General features: G+C 39.4%; 2 protein-coding genes across 3 annotated transcripts in view; both read right to left on the reverse strand.

Annotated features, from left to right (window-relative positions):
* stox2a (storkhead box 2a) overlaps positions 1–742 on the reverse strand; it is a 45,736-nt gene extending 44,994 nt beyond the window's left edge. The window contains exon 1 of the mRNA XM_061984075.1: positions 93–742. Within this exon, the coding sequence (XP_061840059.1) occupies positions 93–426 (334 nt within the window). The 5' untranslated portion in view covers positions 427–742. The remainder of the gene's footprint in view (positions 1–92) is intronic.
* Positions 743–1,100: 358 nt separating this feature from the next.
* On the reverse strand, positions 1,101–13,696 carry casp3a (caspase 3, apoptosis-related cysteine peptidase a). 2 transcript variants are annotated; one of them, XM_061984081.1, is made up of 7 exons: positions 13,482–13,696; positions 13,178–13,311; positions 11,825–12,082; positions 5,926–6,054; positions 4,349–4,524; positions 1,958–2,069; positions 1,101–1,885 (listed from the first exon to the last, which is right to left on the reverse strand). In XM_061984081.1, the coding sequence occupies exons 1-7, from the start codon at positions 13,550–13,552 to the stop codon at positions 1,656–1,658; spliced, it is 1,110 nt and encodes a 369-aa protein (XP_061840065.1). In that variant the 5' UTR covers positions 13,553–13,696; the 3' UTR covers positions 1,101–1,655. The 2 variants fall into 2 exon arrangements, with proteins under 2 accessions (XP_061840065.1, XP_061840067.1); XM_061984083.1 differs by lacking the exon at positions 11,825–12,082 and having other exon boundaries at positions 13,482–13,695.
* Between the last annotated feature and the right edge of the window lie 1,117 nt (positions 13,697–14,813).

Here is a 14,813-nt window from a genome sequence, read left to right on the forward strand (position 1 = left end):
TTTTTTCTGCTGATCCCAGATTTTTTTTTCTTTATTTTTCTCAAGCCGCCGCGCCTCCCCTGAACTAAACGCTCCACAAAATGTGACCTTACCTATGCACCTGATGTGGAACCCGGGTGGGGGCTTCAGGGTCCGCCTGGTCCATCCGTTCCTGAGCACTTGGAGGTGAACTTCTCGGCCGTGGATGAGGAGCACGTGCTCGTCTATCCAGCCGAGGAAGAAGACCTCCGCCAGGGCTCGAGTGAGCGCCCGGTTCCAGAAATGCTGCATATTGGTGGCTTTAAAGTCCGCAAACACCTGGAAGCCAGCATGCGGTGATGATAATGCCGATAACGGTGGCGACGACTCCTTCCCATTTTGTCCGCTCGCCCTCGACAGCACCACGGCCAGCGAGTGTGGAGCGATAGCGAGCCCCTTCTCCTCCATTCCCGAAGTTCACATGTTTCGCTTCATTGCGCAGCAAAAAAAACAACACTTGTTCGTGTGTCATTACAACGACATGTTTCGTTTGTAATTTAAGTTTAAAGTCGAAAAGAAACGAAAGAGCCGAACATGGCCGAGTGTTTGTGTCAAGTTGTAGCAAGTGGCAGTGGCTCGAGCGTTTTGGTGCGTTCACGAAATACTCGGAAATGACTAAACTCGTTTTCGGGAATGTCGCCAAAGCCAGCCACACAAGCGGACTCAAGTATAAGGTGGAAAAATATCTTTATACATCCCTTTTCCGTTATTACTTACTAATTCCAACAGACAATGCTAGTTAACGTGTAGGCTTCAGTGTTAAGATCAAACGTATTTTAAAATCCGCCGTCACCCAAACATACCATTAAATCTGTTTGTCACGCGCCTTAACCCGGAAGTCTTAATTTGTCAACAATTGAACGTGACCCAAATAATTTAAGTGTAAAAACACACTTCAGAAAAAATAAAACAATATACCGGTATACGTATACTGTAGATACTTGATCTATGTTAGAGTTCTTAAAACAGATTTTGTTTGTACCTGAGAACATTCAAGCAATAATACAGCTTCAGCGCCACTTTGTGGTAATCTAAATAATTACATTATGTACAATTATAACATTTATATTAAAGACAACACGTCCCACTTAGCACACATTTATTGTTTGAAAAAGTGCAACATCACATAAAGATGCAAGTAAAAAAAAAAATGTCTATCAAATGTAAATCTAATTGTGCTTTGTGTTTAGACAAATCACAAACTGCAACCACTGAATGCCACTTCAACCCCCTTTAATTTTTTTCATTCAATTGTACATGAGATTAGGCTCATAACTCCACAAAATGCAATCGGAGTGTAAAGAGACATACACGGAAAATCCCACGTGATTGCTACTTGTTTTTTCTCTCTGAGACACGTAAAAATGCTGCGGCCAATAATGGCTTCATAACTCCCTGAAATGTGTAAACAGCAAACACTAACAAGACTGATTATTTATCAGTTAATTAAGTGAGCTTATTTGGTTGAATGTTTAAAACAAAAACAGCAAAGGAATTAAACAAAGAACCAAATAATATCAAATTTGGTGTGAACTTACACAGGAACATGCGAGCTGAGGTACGATAAAACAAGACGTAAACAAACAAAACCTATTCAAAAGCACTATTTAGATTTTTACCCCTCCCTCGCTGATGTGTCAAGGGCAAAAATACATCTCCTTGGTCAGCATGGACACGATGCAGGGGATCTGCTTCCTGGCGTCGAACCCTGGTGCGTTGGACACCGACTCGAACTCCACCGCCACCTTGTGGTTGACTCGGGTCATGATGTGGTGGAGCTCCAGCTCTTTGCCGTACTTGGTGATCATCTCGCACAGTGAATGGATGAACCACGAGCCTGTCATGGTGTTCCTCCAGGAGTAGTAGCCTGCAGAATGGACGCCAAAAGGTGAGCCTTTTATGTCAGACAAAATGTGCAGAGTGTGAGTGAGTGTGTTACCTGGAGCTGTGGAGTAGGCGTACATGAAGTCGGCTTCCACAGGGATCTTAGTGGTGCCGTCGTCCATGCTGTCTGTTTCGATGCCTGCATCCAGCTCAGTGCCTCTGCACGCCTTTACAGTGCGTGTTGAAACAAAATAATCACTATCGATTACAACTCATCCAACAGGATAAAGACTACTTGCATTTGTTTGACCAGTTACAGTACCTATTATAATTCATACCAAGAGGATAAATACGTATCTTGCATTTGATTAATCAGTTATGGTACATATCATAACTCAACTAACAGGATGAATACTGTTTTTGTTTTTTATTTAACAAGTTATGGTACCTATTATAACTCAAACTAAGAGGATAAATACTTCACGTGCTTTTTTTATTTTATTTTATTTTTTTACCATTTTCAGTACCTATCATGACTCAACTAACAGGATAAATACTACTTGCATTTTTTTAACCAGTTACGCTCGGTTATAACTCAAATTAAGAGGATAAATACTTAACTTGCATTCTTTAACCAATTTCAGTCCTTTCTCGTAACTCAGCTAACAGGATAAATAATACTGGTATTTGTTTAACCAGTTACAGTACCTATTATAACTCAAACTAAGAGGATAAATACTTGACTTGCTTTTTTTTTTTTTTTTACCATTTTCAGTACCTATCATGTCTCAACTAACAGGATAAATACTACTTGCATTTTTTTAACCAGTTACGCTCGGTTATAACTCAAATTAAGAGGATAAATACTTAACTTGTATTCTTTAACCAATTTCAGTCCTTTCTCGTAACTCAGCTAACAGGATAAATACTACTGGTATTTGTTTAACCAGTTACAGTACCTATTATAACTCAAACTAAGAGGATAAATACTTGACTTGCTTTTTTTTTTTTTTTACCATTTTCAGTACCTATCATGTCTCAACTAACAGGATAAATACTACTTGCATTTTTTTAACCAGTTACAGTACCGATTATAACTCAAATTAAGAGGATAAATATTAACTTGCATTCTTTAACCAATTTCAGTCCTTTCTCAGAACTCAACTAACAGGATAAATACTGTTCTTGTATTTGTTTAACCAGTTACATAATCTATTATAACTCAAACTAGGAGGATAAATCTTGTATTTTTTTTAACCAATTTCAGTACCTATCATGACTCAACGAACAGGATAAATACGGTACAGTTACGGTACAGATTATAACTCAAATTAAGAGGATAAATACTTAACTTGCATTTTTTTTCACCTATTTCAGTCCTTATCTAGCCGGATAAATACTACTTGTATTTGTTTAACCAGTTACAGTACCTAGTATAACTCATACTAAAAGGATAAATACTCTACTTGAATTTGATTAACCAGTTATGGTACATATCATAACTCAACTAACAGGATTAATAGCATTGTTGTTTTTGCTTAACAAGTTACAGAGTCTATTATAACAAACTAAGAGGATACATACTCTACTTGCATTTGTTTAAACAGTTATGGTACCTATTATAACTCAAACTAAGAGGATAAATACTCACATTTGTTTAAACAGTTATGGTACCTATTACAACTCAAACTAAGAAGATAAATACTCTACTTGCAAATGTTTAACCAATTACGGTACCTGATTATAGGTCAAACTAAGATGATAACTAGTTAACTTACCTTTTGTTTAACCAGTTATGGTACCTATTATACCTCAATTAACAGGATGAACATACGGTTCTTGATTTTGTTTAACCAGTTACAGTACCTATTATAACTCAATCTAAGAGGATAAACACTTGCATTTTTTAACCAATTTCAGTACCTATCACGATTTAACTAACAACTTGTATTTGTTTAACCAGTTACAGTACCTATCACGATTCAACTAACAACTTGTATTTGTTTAACCAGTTACAGTACCGTTTATAACTCAAACTTAGAGGATAAATACTTTATTTGCATTTGTTTAATCAGTTATAGGACCTTTTATAACTCAAACTAAGAGGATAAATACTTCACTTGCATTTATTTAACAATTTTAAGTCCTTATCGTAACTGAACTAACAGGATAAATACTACGTGTATTTGTTTAACCAGTTACGGTACCTATTACAACAAACTAAGAGGATAAATAATCTACTTGCAATTGTTTAACCAATTACGATACATATTGTAACTCAAACTAAGAGAATGAATACTTAACTTGCATTTGTTTAACCAGTTATGGTACCTATTATACCTCAATTAACAGGATGAATATACTGTTCTTGCTTTTGTTTCACTAGTTACAGTACCTATTGTAATGCAACTAAAAGGGTGATTACTTGCATATGTCTAAGCAGTTACACTACCTATGACAACTCATTCAACCGGATAAATTGCATGTGTATATCTGGTTACAGTACCTGGATGAAGAAAAGTTTGGGCTTTCCCACCAGAGATTTGCAGCGATCCCCCCTGAAAAGCGACGTGAGGTGCTTGAGCTCGATGGAGCCGTCGGTGCCGAAGAAGATACCGTCGTCTCCGTGGCTAAGTAGAACACAAACCAACGACGCAAAACTGCTGTGATCCTCTTTTGACACTAAGGGAAAAAAACACAAAAAACGCTGTAATTTAAGTTAAAGTTAAAGTACCAATGATTGTCACATGTGTGGCGAAATTATTCTTGCTGGGATGTTCATTTAGCTAAACAACAAATAAGGTGTGGCGTTAATCGGAGCAGGCTATAATTGGAGAGAGGCTGTTATTCACTAAAAATCATTATGTAAATAACAAGTTGCTTTTTCAGACTCTAATGATTAGGAGTGCATGAGAAAGTATTTATTGTACAACACAGCTACAACTTAACCAATGTTGTTATTAGAGATGTCCGATAATGGCTTTTTTGCCGATATCCGATATTGTCCAACTCTTAATTACCGATATATACAGTCGTGGAATTAACACATTATTATGCCTAATTTTGTTGTGATGCCCCGCTGGATGCATTAAACAATGTAACAAGGTTTTCCAAAATAAATCAACTCAAGTTATGGAAAAAAATGCCAACATGGCACTGCCATATTTATTATTGAAGTCACAAAGTGCATTATTTTTTTTAACATGCCTCAGAACAGCAGCTTGGAATTTGGGACATGCTCTCCCTGAGAGAGCATGAGGTTGAGGTTGGGGGGGGAGTATATTGTAGCGTCCTGGAAGAGTTAGTGCTGCAAGGGGTTCTGGGTATTTGTTCTGTTGTGTTTATGTTGTGTTACGGTGCGGATGTTCTCCCGAAATGTGTTTGTCATTCTTGTTTGGTGTGGGTTCACAGTGTGGCGCATATTTGTAACAGTGTTAAAGTTGTTTATACGGCCACCCTCAGTGTGACCTGTATGGTTGTTGACCAAGTATGGGTTGCATTCACTTGTGTGTGTGTGAAAAGCCGTACATATTATGTGATTGGGCCGGCATGCAAAGGCAGTGCCTTTAAGGTTTATTGGCGCTCTGTACTTCTCCCTACGTCCGTGTACTACTCCGTACAGCTGCGTTTTAAAAAGTCATAAATTTTCCTTTTTGAAACCGATACCGATAAGTTACGATATTACATTTTAAAGCATTTATCGGCCGATATTATCAGACATCTCTAGTTGTAATAGCAGTAAGGAGCCAACATAGCATTATTAGCGCTTATGACTTCATTGTAAACAACAAACCACCACTCATACCGATATGGTAAAGCACATGCAGAGGTAGGTAGCACTTCTCTATGCTGACCATTCATTATACTTCAAATCCTGTTGAGTCAATTTACATAAACTACATCAGGAGGTTGCCTACAGCCACAGCTGTGGACCCATAAATCTAAAAACCGCTAGCTAGGTAAACGGTAAAAAAAATTGGGGGCCTTTTACAGATATCAAAGGTTTATTCGTCTTCATAAAATATATTTTCTCATATAACAGAAGAACAAGAAACAAAACATTCTAAGGAAAATTCTACTCACCTCCCATCAAAACTTGTTTCAACTGCGCCACCGTCTGATCGTTGTAAACTTTGACTTTATAACCCAGCTTGGCGAACACTTTCATCACGTTGGCCGCGTCCACGTCGGTGCCGTTGCGTTGATTCATGCCTGCACAAAAACAGCATAATAGCAAATGCCGTCTGAGAGCTATTCATTTGAGATGAGTCACATTGCCAGACATGTGCCTGATGGGACATCTTAGATAATTGTATTGAACTGCATATTTTCTCCATGTTCCACAGTCTACAGCTGTCAAAATGACACAAACACGACATTAACATACAACGCCTAACTGTTATAAACGGACCTACTGTACGTCATACATTGAAATGAAAGGATGCTGTGGGTCCACTTTGATACATTTTATACATTAAGGATACTAAAACCAATGCAATGTAGGTTAATATATCGCGCCAGGACCACCAGAATGTCTCACAGTCTGTATCCCCAGGTTGTGAGACTGCTAAATGAACAGCCTGCCCCTTTGCTGCCCCGGACCATCTTATTACCTCACTCTTCACCACCTCAATAATTGTGCTCTGGACATTGCATTGCTGCAACATTAAAGGGGAACATTATCACCAGACCTATGTAAGCGTCAATATATACCTTGATGTTGCAGAAAAAAGACCATATATTTTTTAACCGATTTCCGAACTCTAAATGGGTGAATTTGGGCGAATTAAACGCCTTTCTATTATTCGCTCTCGGAGCGATGACGTCACAACGTGACGTCACATCGGGAAGCAATCCACCATTTTCTCAAACACCGAGTCAAATCAGCTCTGTTATTTTCCGTTTTTTCGACTGTTTTCCGTACCTTGGAGACATCATGCCTCGTCGGTGTGTTGTCGGAGGGTGTAACAACACGAACAGGGACGGATTCAAGTTGTACCAGTGGCCCAAAGATGCGAAAGTGGCAAGAAATTGGACGTTTTTTCCCGCACACTTTACCGACGAAAGCTATGCTACGACAGAGATGGCAAGAATGTGTGGATATCCTGTGACACTCAAAGCAGATGCATTTCCAACGATAAAGTCAAAGAAATCTGCCGCCAGACCCCTATTGAATCTGCCGGAGTGTGTGAGCAATTCAGGGACAAAGGACCTCGGTAGCACGGCAAGCAATGGCGGAAGTTTGTTCCCGCAGACGAGCGAGCTAAACCCCCCTGGATGTCTTGGCTCACACCGTCCCTTATGCCACCGAAGATGATCAAGAGAAGAATATCGACCCTAGCTTCCCTGGCCTGCTGACATCAACTCCAAAACTGGACGGATCAGCTTTCAGGAAAAGAGAGCGGATGAGGGTATGTCTACAGAATATATTAATTGATGAAAATTGGGCTGTCTGTACTCTCAAAGTGCATGTTGTTGCCAAATGTATTTCATATGCTGTAAACCTAGTTCATAGTTGTTAGTTTCGTTTAATGCCAAACAAACACATACCAATCGTTGGTTAGAAGGCGATCGCCGAATTAGTCCTCGCTTTCTCCCGTGTCGCTGGCTGTCGTGTCGTTTTCGTCGGTTTCGCTTGCATACGGTTCAAACCGATATGGCTCAATAGCTTCAGTTTCTTTTTCAATTTCGTTTTCGCTACCTGCCTCCACACTACAACCATCCGTTTCAATACATTCGTAATCTGTTGAATCGCTTAAGCCGCTGAAATCCGAGTCTGAATCCGAGCTAGTGTCGCTATAGCTTGCTGTTCTATGCGCCATGTTTGTTTGTGTTGGCATCACTATGTGACGTCACAGGAAAATGGACGAGTGTATATAACGATGGTTGAAATCAGGCACTTTGAAGCTTTTTTTAGGGATATTGCGTGATGGGTAACATTTTGAAAAAAACTTCGAAAAATAAAATAAGCCACTGGGAACTGATTTTTAATGGTTTTAACCCTTCTGAAATTGTGATAATGTTCCCCTTTAACGTAACACCCATCAGACATCTGACTGTTCCCACCCCCACGTCCCTCTTATCGCGATCTTCCTGACAATGCTCAAATGTAAACTATTGTCAACCTGCACATCAATGCAGTTTCTATGCCGCTGGACAAAGCTCAAACAAAATCTTGTTGACATGTATGACTTAAGTGTTATTATGACAATGACAATAAAGGAATTGATTGATTATATGCTAAGATCATCTTAGGTTTGTGTAACAGGTGACAAAGTTGATTAGTGTAATATCTAACAATATAACTAATTTAAAGGGATGTAACGGTATTGTCGATACAAAGTATTGCGGTTTCTAAGTCTTCGCAATAATGCCGTGACATGTTATGGTATCAAACGAAAACTTGGTGGGTGTAGTTCTTTTCTGGCGCTTTAGCGTTGACCGAGTCTAAACAAACTACACCTTCTAGAATCCTGTGCGCACCGCGGGACCGGCAAGTTGGGGGAATTAAGAGGAATTATTTTTTGGGATATTTCCTGAAAAAAATCCATCCATAACTGTTTGAGTTATGTTGCTAGGAAACACACAAACAAACCTTGGCGAAAACATAACCTATTTGGAGGAGGTAAGGTTGTGTGCGTTCTGCAAAGCATAGCGCGCAACTTTTGTCTCAAGCGTTTCCAAGGTGACACAGCCAGCCGGTAACGGTGCAGCGCACGGAGGGAAATCACAAACACCGCGGGAAATACGAGTAAACTAAAAAGCTACTTGATAAATTGTCAACACATCCATACAAACATGTTCTACCGCATGTCTCTCTCGATGTCTATCCATCAGCGTACACCTTGGACAAGTCGCCACCTCATAAACCGTCACCCAGAAAAGATCTTTGAAGCCAGCGAAACCAAAGATCAGTTTTTGAGGCTAAATCATTATTTAAAGTTAAATTGTTAGCTAACTTTTCTGAGAAATAGCATTTTCCAACCTGATATAAAAAAAAAATCCACTGTGGAAAGTGGAAAGACACTGAAGTGAACATTATTGTTTTACACTTGTTATGTTTGCATTGTCAGTTTAAAGACTCAACAATAAAAAAAAAAGTGTGTTTATCCTTAACATTCCTGCCACTTCATGTTAGCCTTTTTTTGGGAACATAAACCACAATAATATCTTACCTTAACACTGATATCTTACCGTGGGATTTTAATACTGTTACAGCCCTACTAATTGTGTGAATGCTCCAAAGCATTCACACAATTCTACACCAAAATGTATTTATTTATTATTCAACTTATTCTTATTCTTCTCCAGATTTTGGCACGCTCACCCGATTCAAACCGTTCCAACTTCAAATTGTTCAGCTTATTAGACAATCGTGGGCTTTCCCTTGACAAATTCCCAGATTTCCCAGAATTCCAGGTTTTCCGGGACATTTTTCCCCATTCAAAATGAATTTGCCATTTTTCAAACTTCCACATTTTTCAACCTATTCAAACCATTCCCCCTTCAACTCATTCCACCATTATGGAAATTCAAACTATAATTTTTCCAAGTTCAAAAAAATGCCAGGATTTTCCAGAATTCCTGCTTTTCCAAAACCCTATTTCCACCCTTTATTCTGGTGACTACTCCTTCCACATTTTTCAACGTATTCCAACCGTTCCATCGTCAACACATTCCTCTTAATCAGGACAAACAACTAAGTTGTTTTTTGAACTGGAAAAATTCTCGGTTTACCCGAAATTACGTAATACTATTTCCCAATTCAACATGTTACTACTTCAACATTTCTCGACCGATTTGAAAAATTCCAACACCAACCATTTCAACTCATTCAGACCATTCAAGTTTTTTTTACAATTTTCAAAAAAATTCCCGCTTTTCACGAAAATTTGGGGAAATTCCCATTGACGTCAATTTTTCATCTGATTCAAACTGTTCCAACTTCAAAATATTCAGCTTGTTTGGGAATTGTGTGCTCTACTTCAACAATTCTAAAAAAAAATCGAGGATTTCAGTTCAATTACAGCATTGGAGCATTCACACGCAATTCCTTCAGGAATTGCCTCATCTAGTTAAGTATGATTTTTATATTTATAATATGCCGAGGGCCAATAAAAAAAAAAAAGCAGCTGTTCAAAAATGGTCCCTAAGCAGCTCTTTGGACACCACTGATCTGCCTGGACAAGTGTGGCTGGTAAACTGATCCAGTAGTCTGATCCACACTCGTGAAATCCATGCTGGTAACCTAAACTAACGTCTCACGAAGAGTAGAAAATATATACAGTACAGGCCAACAATTTGGACACACCTTCTCATTCAATGGGTTTTCTTTATTTTCATGACTATTTACAGAGTAGATTGTCACTGAAGGCATCAAAACTATGAACGAACACATGTGAAGTTATGTACTTAAAAAAAAAAAAGGTGAAATAACTGAAAACATGTTTTATATACTAGTTTCTTCAAAATAGCCACCCTTTGCTCTGATTACTGCTTTGCACACTCTTGACATTCTCTTGATGAGCTTCAAGAGGTAGTCACCTGAAAGGGTGTCATGGTTTTGATGCTTTCAGTGACAATCTACAATGTAAAGTCATGAAAATAAAGAAAACACATTGAAATGAGAAGGTGTGTCCAAACTTTTGGCCTGTATTGTATGTTTAAGACCGCATAAGACCAAATCTAGAGATGTCCGATAATATCGGACTGCCGATAAATGCTTTAAAATGGAAAGCGGAATTTATCGGTATCGGTTTCAAAAAGTAATTTATTTATTTTTTGTCCTGTCCAGCTTCTTAGGCAAATCATATAGTTGATGTAGATGCCCATGATTCCCGGGCGTGGCCACCGCTGCTGCTCACTGCTCCCCTCACTTCCCAGGGGGTGATCAAGGGTGATGGGTCAAATGCAGAGAATAATTTCGCCACACCTAGTGTGTGTGACAATCATTGGCACTTTAACTTTAATATCGGCTGTTCAGATTGAGCCCAGTTTATAATTTCCTGTTATGCCAGGCAGTCTTGCACTAAAGGAGGACTATGTTATTGTTTACTTTATTACTCTATACTCTGGACAGAAGCTGTGTGCCTTCATTGTTTTTGTAGCTGTTGTTTTAAGGCATGTTTAAAAAATTAAAAATAATGCACTTTGTGAAAGTCAAAGTATAGTATTTCAATAGTTGTAGTGGGTATCAGGATTATCTCAGGGAGAGCATGTCCCAAATTCCAAGCTGCTGTTTTGAGGCATGTTTAAAAAAAAAAAGCACTTTGTGACTTCAATAATAAATATGTCAGTGCCATGTTGGCATTTTTTTCCATAACTTGAGTTGATTTATTTTGGAAAATCTTGTTACATTGTTTAATGCATCCAGCGGGGAATCACAACAAAATTAGGCATATTAATGTGTTAATTCCACGACTGTATATATCGGTATCGGTTGATATCGGAATCGGTAATTAAGAGTTGGACAATATCGGAATATCGGATATCGGCAAAAAAGCCCTTATCGGACATCTCTAACCAAAGTGGCCCTCACTCCGGTAATCATGAAGTGCTTCGAGCAACTTGTTCTCCAGCACATCAAGGACCATATCCCTCCAGACTTCGACCCCCACCAGTTCGCATACCGGGCGAACAGGTCCACAGAGGACGCCATCGCTGTTGCTCTCCACTCTGCTCTGAACCACCTGGAGCAGCAGCAGAGCTACGTCCGGATGCTCTCTGTGGACTATAGCTCTGCCTTCAATACAATAATCCCGGACAGACTCTGCAATAAACTGGACACTCTTGGCCTCCCCCATCTCACAAACGCCTGGATAAGGGACTTCCTAACGGACCGACCCCAGAATGTGAGACTTGGCCCGCACCTCTCATCCTCCCGCACGCTGAGCATCGGCTCCCCACAGGGCTGTGTGCTGAGCCCCCTCCTCTACTGCCTTTACACCCATGACTGCAGTCCGGCCCACAGTGACAACCTTACCGTCAAGTTCGCCGACGATACCACAGTGGTCGGGCTCATCTCCAGGGGTGACGAGGCTGCCTACAGAGAGGAGGTCCTGAAGCTGACGGCCTGGTCTTCGGAGAACAACCTCGCTCTCAACACCAACAAGACCAGAGAGATCATCGTCGACTTCAGGAGGAGCAGCACCGACCCTGCCCCCCTCTACATCAACGGCGAGCGTGTAGAGAGGGTCCACACCTTCAGGTACCTTGGAGTCCACATCTCTAATGACTTCTCCTGGACAGTCAACACCACATCAATCATCAAGAAGGCTCAGCAGCGGCTACACTTCCTTAGAGTCCTCGGGAAGTACAACCTGTAGCCTGACCTGCTGCTGACCTTCTACCGCTCGTCCATCGAGAGCCTGCTGACCTACTGTATTACGGTATGGTACGGCAGCTGCACTGCAGCAGACAGGGAGAGGCTGCAAAGAGTGGCCAAGACGGCTCAGAAGATCATCGGCCGCCCTCTCCCCTCTCTGATGGACATCTACACCTCCCGCTGCCTCAACAGAGCCAGTGCCATCATCAAGGACAGCACCCACCCTGTCTCTGACCTGTTCCACCTGCTGCCCTCTGGGAAGCGCGACAGGTGCATTAAAACCAAAACAAACAGGCTAAAGAACAGCTTCTTCCCCAGGGCCATAACCATCCTGAACGGACTGCCCCATTGTCCCTCATAACTGCCTTCTCTTCGGTGCAATAACCCATTCCACCAACCACCCTGTTTTTGTTTTTTGTTTTTTCATGTATATATTCATTTCACACCATATTCATTGCACTTCTACATTTTTCATATGTTTATATATTTGCACATTGTTTTTCTAGCATGCACACATCGCACTGTATAGAATGGCCTCAATCTCGTTACCTTGCGTAATGACAATAAAGCTGATTCTGATTCTGATTCTGAAAACCCAGTACTATCAAGTAATAACCAAAATATTGCTGATGATTCTACATAAATATGATATGTATTTCCACTATATTCTGAATGTTTACCCACTGCTAACCTTCTGTTGTTTACCATGTAGGTGGCGCTACAGATGAAATTGATAGATTGATTCAAACGTTTATTAGTAGATTGCACAGTACAGTACATATTCCGTACAATTGACCACTAAATGGTAACACCCGAATACGTTTTTCAACTTTGCTCTCAAACTTTCAACTCGTCCACGTTAAGCAATTCATGGTTCTGCATCTCTGGGTACTGTTGAGCAATGATCACTTGGTCAGTGTCACTGGAGTTAAGTAAAACTGAAATATATATACATATATATATATATATATATATATATATATATATATACATATATATTAACATAAATACCTGTTTGTCTGTCAAAGTTCTTGTTGTTGATGACGATGCACTGTCCTATGCAGGGGAACTTGAGGCTGTACCTGAAGCTGTGTGCCTGAGCCTGGGCATCCACATCCATGGAGCCGGGCGAGGACTCATCTGGCCTGAGAGGACGACAGCAATGTTGGCTGCTGCTATAAAGGTGTGGCTTTTTACACAAATAATGATTATGATTATGAACGATACATTCTAGTTAACGTACGTTAGCTGTAAAATGACTAATATCCCCCACAATGCAATGCAAACAATAGGCGGTTGCTAACTAGCTACTCACTGTTCCTGTCCGTCGCCTCGCCTCGCGTCCGTGCAGTCGACTCCAGCAACAGGCCCGTTTGCCGACATCATTTCACGTTTGTTAATTACAACAATTAAATTTCACACAGGAATGTCCTTACACTGCGGTATCGAACCGCAGTAATTGAAAACTGGGGCGGAGGTAGCTGGCCGCAACGCCTCGCTCGTAGTAAACAAAGATAGTGACGTCACGTAAATGAGCGCTCGTTGTGATGTGCGAGCGCTCCCCGAGTGAGCGGTGACTAAATACATTGTAAAAAGTACTGAGAGTAAATTAACAATATAATTATTTATTTACTGAATACTCTGCTGATTGGATTAATTATATTTTAGAATGTATATTCATAAAGATAACACTTTTTCATTTATATAATATAAAGCGAGTGACGTCATGCCAATGAGCGCTCGTTGTAATACTCCAGCGCTCGCCGTGCGAGCGGTGACTAAATACATTGTAAAAAACTGCTCTGGGGAAATTAACAATATGATAATAAATTACAAAACTATACACTGCTGCTTGGATTAACTATATTTTAGAGTGTATATTCTGATAGATAACACATTTTCATTAGAATAAAGTAATATTTATAGGCATGAGATTCTTACAACACTATTAAATTCCACTCCGATTCTTAGGTTAGGATTCGATTCTCAATTCAAACCGATTCTTGCAGTACAATATTTTTAAACTCCCTCTCCTGTAAAAGTGCCTCTTGACTGATGACGTACATGCACAGCAAGTAAGAGTGGGAGTGGTCTAAAACATCTTTTTGAAAATCGATTATTTAATATTTTGAATCGGTTCAGATTCATAAAAAATAAGAAAGGCGATTCAAATGTCAATATTTTTTCCCATCACTCCTAATTATCAATATTAAAATAATTAATACACAACCTACAATAAATTATTAATTGCTCATTTAAAAAGTAATGTTACTCTGTAGTGACAAATCTGAAACACTGGGAAAATTAATAGTTGTATAATATTAATAAATAACCCTTGGGTTACTACTACACTGTATTTAAGTGTGAATGCTGTTAGATAGTACTTTTGCAAGAACATTGTATTTTATTTTAACATATTATGAGTAAAACATCTTATAATAGCGGACACGCTATAAAAAATTATTGAGCCAAAACAGTAGTGTTGTTTTGCATTTAAAGAAATACAAACGGTCACACAAATATGAAATATTATATAATATAAAAAGTAAAGGAGAAATCAAAATAAATCACTTGATTTATCAACCAAACCAACTAACAACATAACTAACTACCATATTTTTCGGACTATAAGTCGCAGTTTTTTTCA

This window comes from Nerophis lumbriciformis, linkage group LG25 (genome assembly GCF_033978685.3).
Source record: "Nerophis lumbriciformis linkage group LG25, RoL_Nlum_v2.1, whole genome shotgun sequence".
Taxonomy (NCBI): Eukaryota; Metazoa; Chordata; class Actinopteri; order Syngnathiformes; family Syngnathidae; genus Nerophis; species Nerophis lumbriciformis.

Bases quoted from the DNA above. Each gene is read 5' to 3' on its own strand.
- casp3a (XM_061984081.1), bottom strand. From the start codon at position 13,552: ATGATGTCGGCAAACGGGCCTGTTGCTGGAGTCGACTGCACGGACGCG. The intron at 6,055-11,824 runs GTAAGGTTGTCA...GTTTTTGTGCAG, and splicing joins TATCGTCGGCGAACTTGACG to GCATGAATCAACGCAACGGC. The intron at 4,525-5,925 runs GTGAGTAGAATT...TTTTTCCCTTAG, and splicing joins GAAACAAGTTTTGATGGGAG to TGTCAAAAGAGGATCACAGC.